Here is an 18523-nt window from a genome sequence, read left to right on the forward strand (position 1 = left end):
AGCGGCGCGGTCTATTGCCCGACGAATTTGAAGTAGTTCTGAAGCGAATGCCGTGAAGTGTTTCGTTCAGTTTAGAAATCGCTTTGAACTCACGAGGGCTTAAGTCAGGGGACTGCAGTAGGTGGTATAGCACTCAGCAGCGCCATCAGTCAAACAAATCCGTAACAGCTTGCACTGTACGTGCTTGAGCATTATCCTGCAAAATGATGGTCAGGTCTTGCAGAAAGTGTCATCACTTCAGTCTCTAAGCTGGTCGTAGGTTGTGTTCCAAGAATGAACAGCACAGAGACAGAAGTGATGACACTTTCTGCAGGACAATGCTCAAGCACGTACAGTGCAGGCTGTTACTGATTTGTTTGACTAATGGGGCTACTAAGTGCTGTACCACCTACTGCACTCCCCTGACTTAAGCCCTCGTAAGTTCAATTTGATTTATAAACTGAAGGAAACACTTAACGACATTCGCTTCAGAACTGCTACAAATTCGTCAGGCAATAGACCGCGCCTCTCGAACTGTCAACACAACTGTCACCGCTAAGAGTATCCTATGACTTCCACATCGTTGGCAACGGGTTATACATAATGCTGGTGACTTCTTTGAATGTCAGTAAAACTTTGAAACACTTATCTACTTTGTACGAGCTGTAAATAAATAGTTGCCACTATTTAAGTTCCAACCCTCGTATTTTTACTAAAATTTCTCCAAAATGTGCCAGATTTCGAAACATTCGAAGGCCTGCATTATTCTGTAGTTTATTTGTGTTCTATCGTTCTGAAAATGTGGAGCCCATCATAAGCACAGGAAAGCATTGAAACAAAGTGGTTAAATTAAGGCAAACAAACCATAGTTTGTTGTAACTGCAGGTACGTTACAGAATCAAAATGCGTGGCTAAAATGGAATCATGTATGTCTTTAAAAGACCGTGATGTAGGCAAAGGAAAAAGAACGCTCCAATCTAGATATGTTAGTGGTATTATTAAGCATCTCAGCAGTGCAACTCTCCAAACGATGGTCTTCGACACCTTTTTGGTGAGATGAAAATTGCAAGCCTTCCTAGACACGTCTTTTCTGTTAGAACTCTTCAAATGGGACCAGATGACCAGACATACTCCTCATCAACGTTCCTCAGTATCTAGGAGTCGTCTTATCAAAGAAGCAATCGCTACACGACACAACAGTTATAGTCTTGGATACAGCAATGACAATTACAGCTTCAGTAGCATTAGAGCCTTTCAGCGATCTTACACCCGTGGTAACGTCTTGCGAGGTCTGTTCACGGCAGCGAGCGGCTGTAATTACCAATACGTGAAACTGGTTACCCAATTCTCGCGAAGACTGACTGCTACTCCTCAAAGCTCCAAGTCACACGTGTTCTAGGCTATTTCAGTGCTCTTCTCATTGGTTGAGGGCATAGACTACCACATTTGATATATTGCATTAAATGTCGAGAAATTGCCGCAGGCACTATCAACCAATTTGTTATCACAGATTAAATATAAAATAATTATGAAATATTTAATATATCTTTTTTGTGTGGTTGTAGCCGTATATTTTACAGTTTTTTAGATTTTAGTGGTTACCTATCCGTTTTTCAGCGGCAAACTATTTTCTAAAGTGATGTTTCAAAATAGATAAAACGTAGTTACAAGTAATATTCATTTTCCGACTTACCAGTGCGCAATTGCAACTTTGATGTATATTACGACATTATATCTACAGCGTTGAATTATACAACATCATTAGTTTTCTGAAACATTAACGCAATAGGGATAATTATATCGTCACTCGGACATAAATTTGTGCTGTTTATCATAGTATTGTTCATAAAAACGGAAACTTTCTTGCTACTCAGTTTACATATTTTCTCTTGAAACTGCTTACATGGAAAAGTAATAATAAATTAAATTTTAGGGTCTAGCTGTGGCTAGCCTACAGAAGATTAAAATCGATTCTATCTGCGCATAACTGATACACCATAACCTTTCCGAACTATATGTTTCCAGAATTCGCTAACAAGTGCTGCCTAAGAGATCCGAAGCTCTGGTGTACTGATCACCTGCATGAATGCAGGAAAATCCAACTTCCTGATACGCAATCCAAGGACTTCAATGTCTGTTATGGGTGCTTGTCTGCTGAGGCAATCATGATCGGCGTTCACTGAATATGTTGGAAAAAGAAGTTTGAGCATTGTTATTCCTTCTACGCCTACGACTACCGCAACATACTCACTGGGCAGTCTTGCAATACAATCCTTCCTGTGTTCTTTCTCTCGTCTTCAAAAATTTGAATATTATTATTCAGCAAATAAACTTTGTTTGGACCTTCTGCACAGCCACGAAGGGAGAGCTTGTGGCTCCAGTACTCCGTTACGAATACTGGCCCAGCAATATTACAACTACTGCACCTAGAGACCTCTCAGTCATTTCATAACTTTACTTTAGAATGTGCATCTGTTAACATATTTACAATTTTTGTTCATTTCTGCTTGATTTTTCTCTTTGTTACTTGATTAATTACAGGTAGGGCTCCAAAATTCTGATTGTTGTTGGTCTTCGTATATCTCGGGGAATATTTTGAAAGTATAAGCAAGTCATTTCCCTCACGCAGAGTTTCCTGGTGTGTCCAATATTCCTACTGAAAACTATGTTATGTTAAAACAAATTCCCTATAACATTTATATGTACTGAATGAATGTAAACGAAAATGTTAGCAAAAAAAAAACCAGTAGTTGCATACTTACGGAGCAGTGTTCGACTTGGAAATAACGGTATGAATCGTCTCTCTACAAATAATTTTAGTAACTAATAATTAGAAAGGAAAGAAGAAGCGCTGACGTGCTATCCACAGCCATTAGTGAGTGCGTAAAGTTACTGGTTTCAATTCCAAAACTCTTCACATTATCTCGCGGGTTGAAAGCACGATGTACTGTTGATCCAGATGTCGGATTAACATGGGTGTGTAAAGTTAGGCGACTCTTTTAATTCTGTGCTGTCACAGCGCTCCACGCAGCGTCTTTCTTTATTTCATACTTTCCCATAACTGTGTAGACACAACACTCCACTGGAATAGCAGTCATCAGTAATACATGTGATATAGTTACATATCTGGCGTATCATCAACAGATGGGAGAATGGCATTCACAAACTACCTCCTTTATGAGCTTTCCAAGTGAGTCAAGTGAACTATACTGCGCTGTCACTGTATTTAGTAATGAAAAGAAATCATTAGCTAGTTATATGTTAATTGAATGTTTCATACATCCACTTAGGAGTAAATAACCTATTTCGACAACACAGGGGTGTATTACGAATTGAAAATCAGAATTACAAACCTTCAATCGTCGACTGTAATGGTTATCAATATTACTAAGACAATCATCAAAACGCCAACAACTTAAAAGGCTAGAGAAATTGCTTAACGGTGTTGGACACGGTTTCAAGAAACTTAGTACGAGCTATAATCTCAGTAGTTAATAGATATTCTTCAACTGATAAAACACAACTCTCTATATTCAGTGGCGTGGTTTTCCAACCCAGAAGAATTTTATGTTAACGAGTATAGAAAACTTGTCATTCTGATGACATGTTTGATCTTGCGTCATACAGGTTAGTTTTTCTGACTTCTGTGATTCGTATTCGGATTCTGATAGCGTCAGTAAGTGCTTGCTGCAGTTCCCTGGTTGTACAGGGAGACGGACAGACAATGAAGACTTGACGCATCTTTCAAAATTTTCACTGTTGAAGAGGAAAATCTTTCTGTATCATGTATTGCCTTGTCTTCTGTTACAAGGTTCACGTAGACGCACAAATACTACAACCTTAAATAATGTCTCAAATGTGAAAGAAATATAGCTAAATACGACACATACCAGTGCAACAAGAAGCGTTATGTGTTGCGTTATACTATTATGTCAGTGTAAAAGCAAAAACAAGTCAGTGTCGCTGAGATGACAGCCCAACAAATCACGATCACTTGTTCTCCCTTTCCTCAGCTTCTCGCATTTCCCATCGTCCACACAATGCGCTCCAGCTAAACCGGTCATCTGCACCCCATACAAGCCACGTGATCAAATTTCTCATCAACCACGTAACGTCTGTGGAACTGCACTGCAAAAAGTTCCAGGCCAGTTGCGTAACCACGTCCCTTTCGAGGCAAAGCTTTTGCAGACAGCTTTCATCATATATATCTGTAGAAATGTCACAGAACATCGGGAAAATGAGCCCTTTCAGCAGTCCAATAATGGAACAATTTAAATAAAGTTTTATCAATTATATTCTAGATGAAGAGGAAGCACTGAGTTCGGCCTGCAACCAACCACAGTCACTACTAATGTGTGTACAAAATAAATTCTGAAGGGCTCACACACAGAGTTCCGACTCGTGCATACCATATAGAACTTTGTAAAACCAAGATTTCCACTTCGACGAACCTTTAAATCTCGAGTCACTGGCTGCACTCAGAGCATTTTATACAAGTACGTTTATTGATGTCAGTGTTGGTGTAAATATTTTATAAGAGCGAATATCACTGATTGCATGAAAATCTTTCACCTACATTCTGAGCTTCTATAGCATCCATTATTCTTATTTAAGGGATATCTTCAGCTCAGTTCATCCTCCCAGATTTTTAACAAGGGATCATTCTCTTACCAAATACATTTGAGTCCTTCTTTGATTAACTATTACCAAGGACCAGTGAAGAATACTTTCACAGAAGTGGTTCGTATTCTATCACTAGTGGAACTTACTGTAGTGCAGTAGCTATCTGTCATAACCGTTGTCTCCTTTTTTTCTTAACACCTGTGACTACAATTCTGCTCTAAAGAGACTGAAACGACGACAGAAAATCATCTTGGCATCGGTGAAATGATAATATTATTATCAGCAAAATTGCAAATAAAAACGCAACAGTTTAAATTTTTATGTTTAGTAAAATATTCACTATTATGTGTAATGTTGCATAAAACTAATCCAATTGTAATTAGAAGCGTCATTGTTTCCACGACGACGTACAATACGGAACGTACTCCGCAAATAAAGGAAATTGGAAATTTGTGGTGATGTCTTATGGGACGAAACTCCTAAGGTCATCGGTCCCTAAGCTTACACACTATTTAATCTAACTTAAAGTAACTTACGCTAAGGACGACACACACACCCATACCCGAGGGAGGACTCGAACCTCCGACGGGGGTCGCAAACAAAGAAAATCCCTTTGTAGACTATCGGATTCAAGTTCACTGTTCAGCGTGAATCATATATCTCTGCTGAAATTGTTGCCACATCTTTCCATTGCCTCTTTGATTATAGAGTCCTGGGAGCTTGAAGCGTGGGCTGCAATGTGTGCCTGATCAAACACAAGATATTTACTTAGTTGTAAGGCTATTTCCCACAACAGCCTGACGAATAGGCTAAAGATCTGACAGAACACGACTAAAATACCAAACACAAAACATCTTCACTCCGTAATTTCTTCTCAGAACCAACAAATATTTATTCCAATGAATGTCTCTCGTACAGACTTGTCATTCGGTACAAAAACAAAACAATAGACTTAGTTCCACATTTAAAAAAACTTCTAATCGATTTTTTAAAAAGTCATTCAAATGATTTTTGGCATTGTAAATACAATGAAGCGCCACAGAAACTGGTAGAGGCATGCGTGTTCAAATACATAGATATGTAAACAGGCAGCACCTATGTACGACAAGAAGTGTCTGGCGCAGTTGTTAGAGCGGTTACTGCTGCTACAATGGCAGGTAATCAAGATTTAAGTGAGTTTGAACGTGGTATTATAGTCGGCGCACCAGCAATGGGACACAGCATCTCCGAGGTAGCGATGAAGTAGGAATTTTTCCGTATAACCATTTCAGGAGTGTATCCTGAATATCAGGAATCCGATAAAACATCAAATCTCCGACATCGCTGCGGCCGGAAAAAGATCCTGCAAGAATGGGACCAATCACGACTGAAGAGAATTATTCAACGTGACAGAAGTGTAACCCTTTCGCAAATTGCTGTTTTCAATGCTGGGCCATTAACAAGTGTCAGCGTGCGAACCATTCAACGAAACATCATCGATATGGGCTTTCGAGGCTGTTGATGACTGCTCGACACAAAACTTTACGCCTCGCCTGAGCCCGTCAACACCGACATTGGTCTGTTGATGACTGGAAACATGCTGCCTGGTCGGACGAGTCTCGTTTCAAATTGTATCGAGCGGATAGACATGTACAGGTATGTAGACAGCCTCATGAATCCATGGAACCTACATGTCAGCAGGGGACTGTTCAAGCTGGTGGAGGCGCTGTAATGGTGTGGGGCGTGTGCTGTTGGAATGGTATGGGACCCCTGATATATCTAGATACGATTCTGACATGTGACACATAAGTAAAAATCCTGTCTGGTCACCTGCATCCATTTATGTCCATTATGCATTCCGACGGACTTGTGCAATTCCAACAGGACAATGCGACACCCCACACGTCCACAATTGTTAGAGTGGCTCCAGGAGTACTATTCTGAGTTTAAACACTTCCGCTGGCCACCTAACTCCCCAGACATGAACGTTATTGAGCATATCTGGGATGCCTTGCAATGCCTGTTCAGAAGAGATCTTCCCCTCCTCGTACTCTTACGGATTTATGGACAGCCCTGCAAGAGTCATAATTTCAGTTTCCTCCAGCACTACTTCGAACATTAATAGAGTCCATGCCACGTCGTTTTGCGACACTTCTGCTTGCTCGCGGGGCCCTACACGATATTAGACAGGTGTACCAGTTTCTTTGCCTCTTCAGTAGAGATCGGACGTTTGGAACCTAAAAATCTTTGAACCATTTTCTTGTCACATCAAAATTAACATGCGGAGCTCATCACTAAGGAATGGCACTAGGTTTTTGAATCACTTGCAGTAAAGCTCTATATTCCGAAAGTATGGCAAACCTGGGCACAGTGTAGCGCTGCTCATACATTGACTGCCGCAGTATATTTAGCCGTTTCCTGGAGCGTTAGCTTCCAATAGAACGTCTCGAATCTTTACCTAAAAATATGTGAACAAAACGCATCGAAAAACGTTGTGTCAATGATAAGCCACAGTTTTCGTCCTGCTGTCATTTATCGTCATGGCAGTTAGATCGAATACATACAGACTGAAACTAATCATCTAGAATCTACAGCAACAGTAGTATAGTAAGGTTGCCAATATTATATGGGAAAATATTTTAAAGGAAAAATAAAGCTGCGGACAAACACCAGAATTATGGAGCAGCTTCCGCAAAAGAAATTTTAAATGAATTAACTAAAACGAACTGTTTACTAGTAGAGAAACCAGGCCTCTCCGGTAACACTGTTTATTTGAGAGATCAAGGTTTTTCTTGAAGAAAAACGGAAAATCTAATGCTTACTTACCAGAAGCAAGTGTACTCAGAATAATTTTTTGTGAAATTTGGAAACTATTTGAAACTAACATGAGGTCTTTATTACACTGCCGTCGTAATCTCTAATCTATTACATAGTCAGAGTCGCAGTATATTATATAATGTGTGTACAGTAATGTTGATGTATTTTTTCGAGGATTTATTACTGAAGCAAAGTTCCAAGCAAAACATATTTGGCTTAGGGGTTATGAGCATCTAATAAACAGTATCCTCTGTATAGACGTGTCACCCTAACACGAAAAATTGACAATATCCTCGCTAACAGCCCAGACATGCATATCTCGATTACAATGTAACTAATAGTATGTCATGCACAAATAACAGGATTTATGTTCTAAACCTACTACAAGAAATTTTGCAACTATAAGGTGCAGTCAAGTTATAAACCTCCAACGGAAACCGACAGAAACATACAGCTGGTTTAAAATGCGAGTAAACACGTTGTGAATGCGTGGCAGAGAAGACAGTAGTGTGTGGCACACTGAACTCTAGCAGTAGCGGCGAGAGCGAGGACGGCTTTTGGTACTTGGCATGGCCAGACATATTGCCAGGCAAGCGTGACGCGTGATTGCGGCATGATAGGGGCATTCTTTTCAACGAGTGTGACAATGTATTAGACAAGGATGCCCTTTTCCAATCCTGAAACGAAGCGCCATTCATTCACGCACTCACAGAGCTTTTCCAGTGGTCAAACCAGACTCCTAAAAAAATCGTTCGCAGCAGCCATGAAATCACAGCGTAGACGTTGTAAAAAATGTGTATGGTTGCAGGAAGATTACGTCGAGAAGCGACACAACTTTCACAATTTTTGTGTGATGACTTTGTGGAGAAAAGAAATCGGACCTGTCATAACTTCAATACACCTCGTAAACCATTAAACACGAGGGAAGGAATAAAAGTAGTGCCAAAAGTGCACTTATTTCTTATTGAAACAATATAACATTAATAATTTTAGATAACGTGGTTAGAGACGAAACAGCGATCTATTACAAATGATCACTTAATAAAACAGTCGAGATCAGAACTAATCATTTATTTAAAAATGATGACTGGTTTCGGTTTTTATGCTGGCCATCTTCAGGTGTAAAGCACCATATGGCTGAAGCTGGCCGTGCACAGAACAGTTGCGTGAAGTCACAGCAGTAGACGACCATGACTTCACGAATCTGATCTGCGCACTTGCAGCTTCAGCCATATGGTGCTTTACATCTGAAGATGGCCAGCATAAAAACCGAAACCAGTCATCATTTTTAAATAAATGATTAGTTGTGATCTTCACCGTTTTATTAATTGATAATATGACAATATTCCTTGCCTCTAGGGCAAAAGATATAATTACGCTAACAAGAACTGTTAGAATATGAATTAACATAAAAACTGCAGTTATGCTGCAAAATATCAGGGCTGTTTACCAGGACCGATTTTGTAGTTTTACAGTGTTTGGAAGCGTTACTGCTGAAGAAAAGGTGCGCCTACGAGAACAACATATCATTTATTTTCATTAAATAACGTATGTAACAATAAACACAGTTTGATGCGTAATGGCTGCATTTGATATTGCTTAGCGATAGTGCTAAAACAGCTGTAAAATACTGAGGATTAAAACAAATCGTCTTTACTGTTCCGATTACTATGTACATATCTGTACTTTTCTTATCTCCTCCTATTTGTTTTCTGTAGCGATACACATAGCGCAACTGGACGGTAGTGTCACGACCCAGTTTTAGCAGAGCTTAGAGTAATTTCTAAGGAGCTGCCGTGTAGTATTATGTCAAGTTACCGCTGGGCAGCAAGCATAATGTGATATATGAGTCATAGCAGGATGTACGCAAAAGAACTGCAAGACGGGGTAGCTGCGCTCAGTGGAAAACTGCACCGCACAGCAGTATAATGCGGGCAAAATGCCGTGGGCGGTAGATGTGCAGTCGGCTGGGGAAGCGTAGGCAGAGCGGCATGGGGCAGAGGGCAGGGGTCGCTGAGAGAGCTGTAGTGGAAATGCCGAGAGCTACAGTGCCGCAGTGCCGTTCTAAGCCGAACCCTTCACTCACATTTTTGGTAAATGCTAAGTGGGGTTCCTCGAAGCCCACACTTGCATGGCGACTGTTCAAAAAAATCTGTCACCTATTCTTTGGTTAGCATCTAAAAAGAATTCCGACGAAAACGCAGCGATTTATTTTTTCCTGGTTTGTCAACCATTTGTAACTTTCAGAGAAGAGACTGACAGGGCAATTTTTGTAAAACCTACACATTTCTATTGTTGCCATATTAAAATTTCCTTCCTATGCCAACACTCAGCGGAGTTTACAAGATCCCATCTCACTAACATGTTGTGCAGACGCAATTGCCAGGGAATTCAAAATGCCGGCCGTTGTGGCCGAGCGGTTCTAGGCGCTTGAGTCCGGAACCACGCGGCTGCTACGGTCGCAGGTTCGAACCCTGCCTCGGGCATGCATGTGTGGGATGTCCTTAGGTTAGTTAGGTTTAAGTAGTTCTAAGTTCTAGGGGACTGATGACTTCAGAAGTTAAGTCCCATAGTGCTCAGAGCCATTTGAACCATTTTTTAATTCAAAATGGTTTAAATGGTTCTAAGCACTATGGGACTTAAGATGTGAGGTCATCAGTCCCCCTAGACTTAGAACTACTTAAACCTAACTAACCTAAGGACATCCCACACATGCATGCCCGAGGCAGGGTTCAAACCTGCGACCGTAGCAGCCGCGTGGTTCCGGACTCAAGCGCCTGGAACCGCTCGGCCACAACGCCCGGCTGCGAGAGAATTCTGAAGCAGTAACGAACTCAGGAAAAATAATATCAGCACCTTATGAAAAAGTGCATTACGGTACAAAATAAACGTGTAATGACTTCACTTATGTCGTTCCAAAGCTCATAAAATTTCTCGTTTCACGAGCTTCATTCTTTCATCAAACAAGTCTGTAGTTAGTGGAATAACATGCTAGATAATGAAATTTTGCAAAATAACCACACGGAAAAATACTCTCCTCTTTGTGTGGCATCATTTGCCAAAATCTTATTTCGATATGTCAAACCGTCTATGAAATATGAGGAATGTTGTGGATATTTCACTCTGGATTTATCGCTGGCGCGGTGCGATCGCAAATGAGTACGCAAAGTCAGATCAATTTTCTCAAGACTGGTGACAGATAGAGACCTCCAACCAAGTGTAAAGGAAAATTCAATATGTTGGCTGACTTTCATACATAGCAACATATTATGTAATATACACCAGACGCAAAAGCATAGCGACCCCTATTTTTCATTGTAAACGTTTTCGAATTTCATGCAGCGTCTTACTTCCACGTAAATATCCAAATAACTATGGACATTAACGAAATAATGGGCACATCATAATGAACCTGACTTATAAAGCTACAAGCAAAGCAAAAACTAATTTTTTTAGGAATAGTTTCTGTAAAATCGTTTGAGAAAGATTGCAGGGTGTAAGTTGACGATTCTGTCACCGTCGATCGGCCGAAAGGTGGCAGACGCAAACGAATGAGCTCATCCAACAAGGTTGGCGCCGGTGGCGACACCTACACCGTGCTGACATGAGGAATGTATCCAACCGATTTCTCATACACAAACAGCAGTTGACCAGCGTTGCCTGGTGCCTCGTGCCTCGTGTAAGGAGGAGGAATGCGTACCGTCACGTTTCCGACTTTGATAAAGGTCGGATTGTAGCCTATCCCGATTGCGGTTTATCGTATCGCGACATTGCTGCTCGCGTTGGTCGAGATCCAATGACTGTTAGCAGAATATGGAATCGGTGGGTTCAGGCGGGTAATACGGAACGCCGTGCTGGATCCCAACGACCTCGTATCACTAGCAGTCGAGATGACAGGAATCTTATCCGCGTGGCTGTAACGGATCGTGCAGCCACGTCTCGATCCCTGAATCAGCAGATGGGGACGTTTGCAAGACAACAACCATCTGCACGAACAGTTCAACGACGTTTGCAGCAGCATGGACTGTCACTCGGAGACCATGGCTGCGGTTACCCTTGACGCTGCATCACAGACAGGAGCGCCTGCGATGGTGTACTCAACGACGAACCTGGGTGCACGAATGGCAAAACGTCATTTTTTCGGATGAATCCAGGTTCTGTTTACACCATCATGATGGTCGCATCCGTGTCTGGCGACATCGCAATGAACGCAGATTGGAAGCGTCTGTTCGTCATCGCCATATTAGTGTATCACCCGGCGTAATGGTGTGGGGTGCCATTGGTTTCACGTCTCGGTCACCTCTTGTTCGCATTGACGGCAGTTTGAACAGTGGACGTTACATTTCAGATGTGTTACGACCCGTGGCTCTACCCTTCATTCGATCCCTGTGAAACGCTACATTTCATCAGGATAATGCACGACCGCATGTTGCAGCTCCTGTACGGGCCTTTCTGGATACAGAAAATGTTCGACTGCTGCCCTGGCCAGCGCATTCTCCAGATCTCTTACCAATTGAAAACGTCTGGTCAATGGTGGCCGAGCAACTGGCTCGTCACAATACGCCAGTCACTACTCTTGATGAACTGTGGTATCGTGTTGAAGCTGCATGGGCAGCTGTACCTGTACACGCCATCCAAGCTCTGTTTGACTCAATGCCCAGGTGTACCAAGGCCGTTATTACGGCTAGAGGTGGTTGTTTTGGGCACTGATTTCTCAGGATCTATGCACCCAAATTGCGTCAAAATGTAATCACATGTCAGTTCTAGTATAATATATTTGTCCAATGAATACCCGTTTATCATCTGCATTTCTTCTTGGTGTAGCAATTTTAAGGGCCAGTAGTGTAGTAGCGGATTTTGAAGCAGACGCGTTCGTAGCCCAGCAGCACCCCCACAGCGCCAGGGCCCAGACGAGATGACTGGGTATCGCCAGCTGAAGCCAGGGCTTCGACATTGGGTCAAGCCAGACGGCATCAGCACTGAATCTCATTGCGGTTCTCGTTGCGACAGCATGGCTTACCTGCCGTTCTCCCCCTACCGTCAGCCGACTCCTGCCAGGGGGTACCGCGTCATTTCCGGTACACGGCAGTGTTCCTTCACCTTTGCTGTGGACGTTGCCGGGCCTGAGTCTCCTAAAGGCCGCTCCACACACATCAGTGACGCCACAGCGCCATGACCGGCCCGTTATACCGCCAACATGTTTGAAGGTGTTGTTCTAGGAATTTAAAGGACAGTGTTCACATTCGCCGGTTTCGTTACAGTGACAGTGCAAAGCGCGCTCCCGCCGACGCCATACAGTGATCGCCGTATTTCTTGTGGTTTTTTCCTTCTCACTTCATGTCTTCGGTACGGTCAGGTTGTTCTGTTGTTGAGCAATAGTTTACCATCATAAGCATGAATGACAAAAAAATTATTGAATTAGTGCACAACTATCCTGTGTTGTACGATCCCTCCAATCACAAATAAATGGGCACGGAGCTGAAGAATACGTTCTAGAATAAAATATGAGCAGAAGTAAAAACAAAACAGGAGCAGAAATAACATTTGGTTAGTACACACATGTACATTTCCAATTTTACATTAATGAATACAACCAGCTAGGTAGAAGATAACTTTTTGAGAGTGTTGGCTGTGGCTGTAACATTTTCTGCGGATATGCTCCGACATCAATAGCAGTATAGTTACAATGAGCATCTACAAGAGGCAACATAGTTATGGAGAACGTCTTCATATAATTAAAGAATAGTGATCTGATGTTCAAAGGAGCCTGAATGGAAAAATGTTTCCCGTACATAGCTCCTATAAAGTTAGGAAAAACTTCACAGTTCGTAAAAATCCTTAGCCAAGTTCTTCAATATTTCTTCTGTCACTGTAGGAATAAATCCATCCATTATATTGTCCGTAACATCTTGTAGGTTTCTCATACGATCTTCAGAACTGCGCTAAGTCCCATGCGATGACTATATAAAATCGTGTTTAGAGTGTCTCTAGTGCCCAAATATGTGAAAAAAGTAGACATGTCAAACGAAAATTTGGCGATATCGCCCAAAACAGAAGAAAACAATACCATACAACAGAATCCAATGACGATGAATGTTGATTTCGTATATTTAATTATCAAAGTGGGAGTTAATCGTATTATATATTAAGTAACCTCAAGGAAACTGCGAGCGTTCGCTTGTTATGATGGCTTTTCTCCAGCGTGTGTTTCGGTTTTGCAAATGAAGATGCAACTTGTCCAATAAGAAGTAAAATGAATTATCTGACATTCTGAAACATTCATAAGACTTTGTTCCATCGTCCTTCAATTCACTGTGTAGCGTGGCAAATTTCCCTTCTGACGATTCCACTTCCGATTTTCAGTTGTTTCTCCTCTTCTTCATCCAAAATCTCAGCAGTCAACATGGGATTGTCTTCCGATAACTTCGGCATCTCGGCCCCTCAAGTACGCTGCCGCACGCCGGAATAAAAATTGACTGACTGTGAATAAGCACAACTGTGGCACCGCGGCCGAAGCAACCACGGGCCGTTAACGGCACTATCGCGTCGCTGATGTGTGCGAAACGGCGTCAAGTGTGGGCGTCCGCCGCTGCAGAACACGAAGCGCCGCTGACGTCATGGCAGTCGCTCTGCCGACGCCAGCATCACGGGGTGCTGACGCTGCACCGCCGCACCAGGAGGGAAGCCGACGCCTGCGAGTCTTCAGCAAGCTGTGTCGCTGGAGTGGGGCGTGTCTCTCTCACGTAGCTAAAGACGTAATGACTGTCTGAAGCTTAGAAAGTGTTGTATCTAAATACATAAAACTGTAACCAGTCATTTTTATTATTGTTATTTCATGAATCGGTTCTCGAAACTTTTCTGGTTCATCTTCTGGAAATTACATCACTATTTCCAGCATAATGCTGAGCTCTGGCTCTGTGACAAATATGTAACATGCTTTAATGTATCGTCAATAGTATTGTTTATCTGTCGATATGGTTGCAAAATTTTAGTTTTGTGCCGGCCGCGGTGGCCGAGCGGTTCTAGGCGCTTCAGTCCGGAACCGCGAGACTGCTGCGGTCGCAGGTTCGAATCCTGCCTCGGGCATGGATGTGAGTGATGTCCTTAGGTTAGTTAGGTTTAAGTAGTTCTAAGTTCTAGGGGTCTGATGACCTCAGATGTTAAGTCCCATAGTGCTCAGAGCCATTTGAACCATTTTTTTTAGTTTTGTACTTACTGCGACAGTGTGGCCGGCTTTTTTCTGTTAGGGTTCATCTGTCTGCTTCCGTTTTGATGGCCAGTTGGTACATCACTACACACACTGTTACACAATCTGTATAGATTTACACCGTGATAGTGAAACTTTGCCAGCATCCAGCAAGTTGACAAGAGATAGGCCTACTTTGCTCAGATATGTTATTTGTTTTTGTTTGCAAAGTAGGCCTATGTCATGTCTTTTGTCAAGTTCTTTGTAACAAGCAACTGTTGTATAGCACATACTGGATGCTGGAAAAAATTCACTATCACAGTCTAAATGTATGCAGATTGTGTAACAGTGTGTGAAGTGATGCACCAACTGCCCATCAAAATGGAAGCAGACAGATGAACCCTAACAGAAAAAGGCCGCCCAGACTGTCGCAGTAAGTGTAAAACTAAAATTTTGCAACCATATCGACAGATAAACAACACATGGCGGTACATTAAAGCATGTTCCATCTTTGTCACAGCAATATGCTAGAAATAGCGATGTAACTTCCAGAAAAGCACCTGAAGTTCAGCCTATTAAGGTTCGAAAACCGGTTCATGGAATAATAAATAACTATTCAAAAAAGTGACTGGTTCCAGTTTTATGTACTTACATTCAATTAATGGTCACGGGTTCTAACATATCCGTATTGGATAAGCATAGTAAACTGTTGTTTCTCGGTCATCAGTGTTATCTACTGCAACCATATCACTCAGCCTATCGAGTGCGCCGGCACTCATCAAAATGAACGAGCATGAACATGCAGCAGTCTTCAGGACATGACCTACAGTTGTGTTGGTTGAGTTACACGTTATCTTTTCTTGACTGTTGGAAAACATTTTTGTCTCTCCTCTCCGAATGATTACTATTAATCAGGTAGCTTCGTAATTCATGTCGTTAATAGTAAAAGATTTAATACGCTGTTTTTCTAGGTTTTCCTGACAAATGTGCTGGTTGAAAGTCTCTTGGGAATGCACCTGGATTGACTGGTCGTTTTAGAACGATTTTTCGCGGCTGAAGGTGCCATCACCATCAGGTTACTCCCGCTGACTGACTCCTAAGCCAGTGGGTGCCATATATATATACCGGTTGTCTCCCCCCTCTACTTGCACCGTGTATAGGCGACACGATGTGCTGCCGCCCGTGGTGGTGGGGGTCGAGTGGCGGTCCTTGTCTTCGCTCCAACTTCGCCGTGCTCAGTGTTCCGTTTCCGCCCTTTTGGAGGATTTTCAGTCTCATTTTCAGTCCCACGACAGAAGCCGGCACATCTTTGGTCCATACAAGGGGTCAGTGGAGGGGGAAGGCAATGGGTATATATATATATATATATATATATATATATATATATATATACCCACTGGTCCAGGATGTCAGTCAGCCGGACTAACCTGATGATAAAGCTCATTACGCCGTCGAAATTCGTTCTACAACGATCTATCAACACGACTGCAAGTCCCAGGGACTTTCAAGCATTTCACATTTAATGTATTCGCAATTTCGAATATGGACAACCATCAGCTGCAGAATGGAATGACGACCGTGAAAATTGGTGACAGACTGAGACTCGAACCTGGATTTCCCGCTTATCGCGAGTGGTCGCCTTACCATTGCGCTATCCGTGCACAACTGACGGCCGGACCCAAACTTCCATATGCCTTTGAAGCAAAACCTTGCATCATAATTTGGAATAACACATGCACTGCAATATGGTATTCAAGCTTTTCATACACTGTTGAATTATGCATAGCGTGTGGGCATCAATGTAATAAGTGGACAGTTAACCATCGTTTCAGATAAATTATTTTTGCTTAGTTACTGTCAAAACTAGTCCTTGTGTACGAAACATTTTCAAAGTACACCACCGAGCGAGGTGGCGCAGTGGTTAGACATTGGACTCGCATTCGGGAGGACGACGGTTCAATCCCGCGTCCGGCCATCCTGATTTAGGTTTTCCGTGATTTCCCTAAATCGCTCCAGGCAAATGCCGGGATGGTTCCTTTGAAAGGGCACGGACGACTTCCGTCCCCATCCCTCCCAATTCCGATGAGACCGATGACCTCGCTGTCTGGTCTTCTTCCCCAAACAACCCAAACCAACCCCAAAGTACACCAAATCAGTTATATATACACTCCTGGAAATGGAAAAAAGAACACATTGACACCGGTGTGTCAGACCCACCATACTTGCTCCGGACACTGCGATAGGGCTGTACAAGCAATGATCACGCGCACGGCACGGCGGACACACCAGGAACCGCGGTGTTGGCCGTCGAATGGCGCTAGCTGCGCAGCATTTGTGCACCGCCGCCGTCAGTGTCAGCCAGTTTGCCATGGCATACGGAGCTCCATCGCAGTCTTTAACACTGGTAGCATGCCGCGACAGCGTGGACGTGAACCGTATGTGCAGTTGACGGACTTTGAGCGAGGGCGTATAGTGGGCATGCGGGAGGCCGGGTGGACGTACCGCCGAATTGCTCAACACGTGGGGCGTGAGGTCTCCACAGTACATCGATGTTGTCGCCAGTGGTCGGCGGAAGGTGCACGTGCCCGTCGACCTGGGACCGGACCGCAGCGACGCACGGATGCACGCCAAGACCGTAGGATCCTACGCAGTGCCGTAGGGGACCGCACCGCCACTTCCCAGCAAATTAGGGACACTGTTGCTCCTGGGGTATCGGCGAGGACCATTCGCAGCCGTCTCCATGAAGCTGGGCTTCGGTCCCGCACACCGTTAGGCCGTCTTCCGCTCACGCCCCAACATCGTGCAGCCCGCCTCCAGTGGTGTCGCGACAGGCGTGAATGGAGGGACGAATGGAGACGTGTCGTCTTCAGCGATGAGAGTCGCTTCTGCCTTGGTGCCAATGATGGTCGTATGCGTGTTTGGCGCCGTGCAGGTGAGCGCCACAATCAGGACTGCATACGACCGAGGCACACAGGCCCAACACCCGGCATCATGGTGAGGGGAGCGATCTCCTACACTGGCCGTACACCACTGGTGATCGTCGAGGGGACACTGAATAGTGCACGGTACATCCAAACCGTCATCGAACCCATCGTTCTACCATTCCTAGACCGGCAAGGGAACTTGCTGTTCCAACAGGACAATGCACGTCCGCATGTATCCCGTGCCACCCAACGTGCTCTAGAAGGTGTAAGTCAACTACCCTGGCCAGCAAGATCTCCGGATCTGTCCCCCATTGAGCATATTTGGGACTGGATGAAGCGTCGTCTCACGCGGTCTGCACGTCCAGCACGAACGCTGGTCCAACTGAGGCGCCAGGTGGAAATGGCATGGCAAGCCGTTCCACAGGACTACATCCAGCATCTCTACGATCGTCTCCATGGGAGAATAGCAGCCTGCATTGCTGCGAAAGGTGGATATACACTGTACTAGTGCCGACATTGTGCATGCTCTGTTGCCTGTGTCTATGTGCCTGTGGTTCTGTCAGTGTGATCATGTGATGTATCTGACCCCAGGAATATGCCAATAAAGTTTCCCCTTCCTGGGACAATGAATTCACGGTGTTCTTATTTCAATTTCCAGGAGTGTATATATATATATATATATATATATATACACCCACTGGTCCAGGATGTCAGTCAGCCGGACTAACCTGATGATAAAGCTCATTACGCCGTCGAAATTCGTTCTACAACGATCTATCAACACGACTGCAAGTCCCAGGGACTTTCAAGCATTTCACATTTAATGTATTCGCAATTTCGAATATGGACAACCATCAGCTGCAGAATGGAATGACGACCGTGAAAATTGGTGACAGACTGAGACTCGAACCTGGATTTCCCGCTTATCGCGAGTGGTCGCCTTACCATTGCGCTATCCGTGCACAACTGACGGCCGGACCCAAACTTCCATATGCCTTTGAAGCAAAACCTTGCA

At 43.5% G+C, this 18523-nt stretch overlaps 1 protein-coding gene across 1 annotated transcript in view; it reads left to right on the forward strand.

Moving 5' to 3' along the window:
* The first annotated feature begins 13801 nt into the window (after positions 1-13801).
* The window catches only part of LOC126103415 (transient receptor potential cation channel subfamily A member 1), a 194009-nt gene continuing 189287 nt past the window's right edge, over positions 13802-18523 (forward strand). Inside the window, exon 1 of the mRNA XM_049912331.1 lies at positions 13802-13843. Within this exon, the coding sequence (XP_049768288.1) occupies positions 13802-13843 (42 nt within the window). The remainder of the gene's footprint in view (positions 13844-18523) is intronic.

Source organism: Schistocerca cancellata, chromosome 1 (assembly GCF_023864275.1).
Source record: "Schistocerca cancellata isolate TAMUIC-IGC-003103 chromosome 1, iqSchCanc2.1, whole genome shotgun sequence".
Lineage (NCBI taxonomy): Eukaryota > Metazoa > Arthropoda > Insecta > Orthoptera > Acrididae > Schistocerca > Schistocerca cancellata.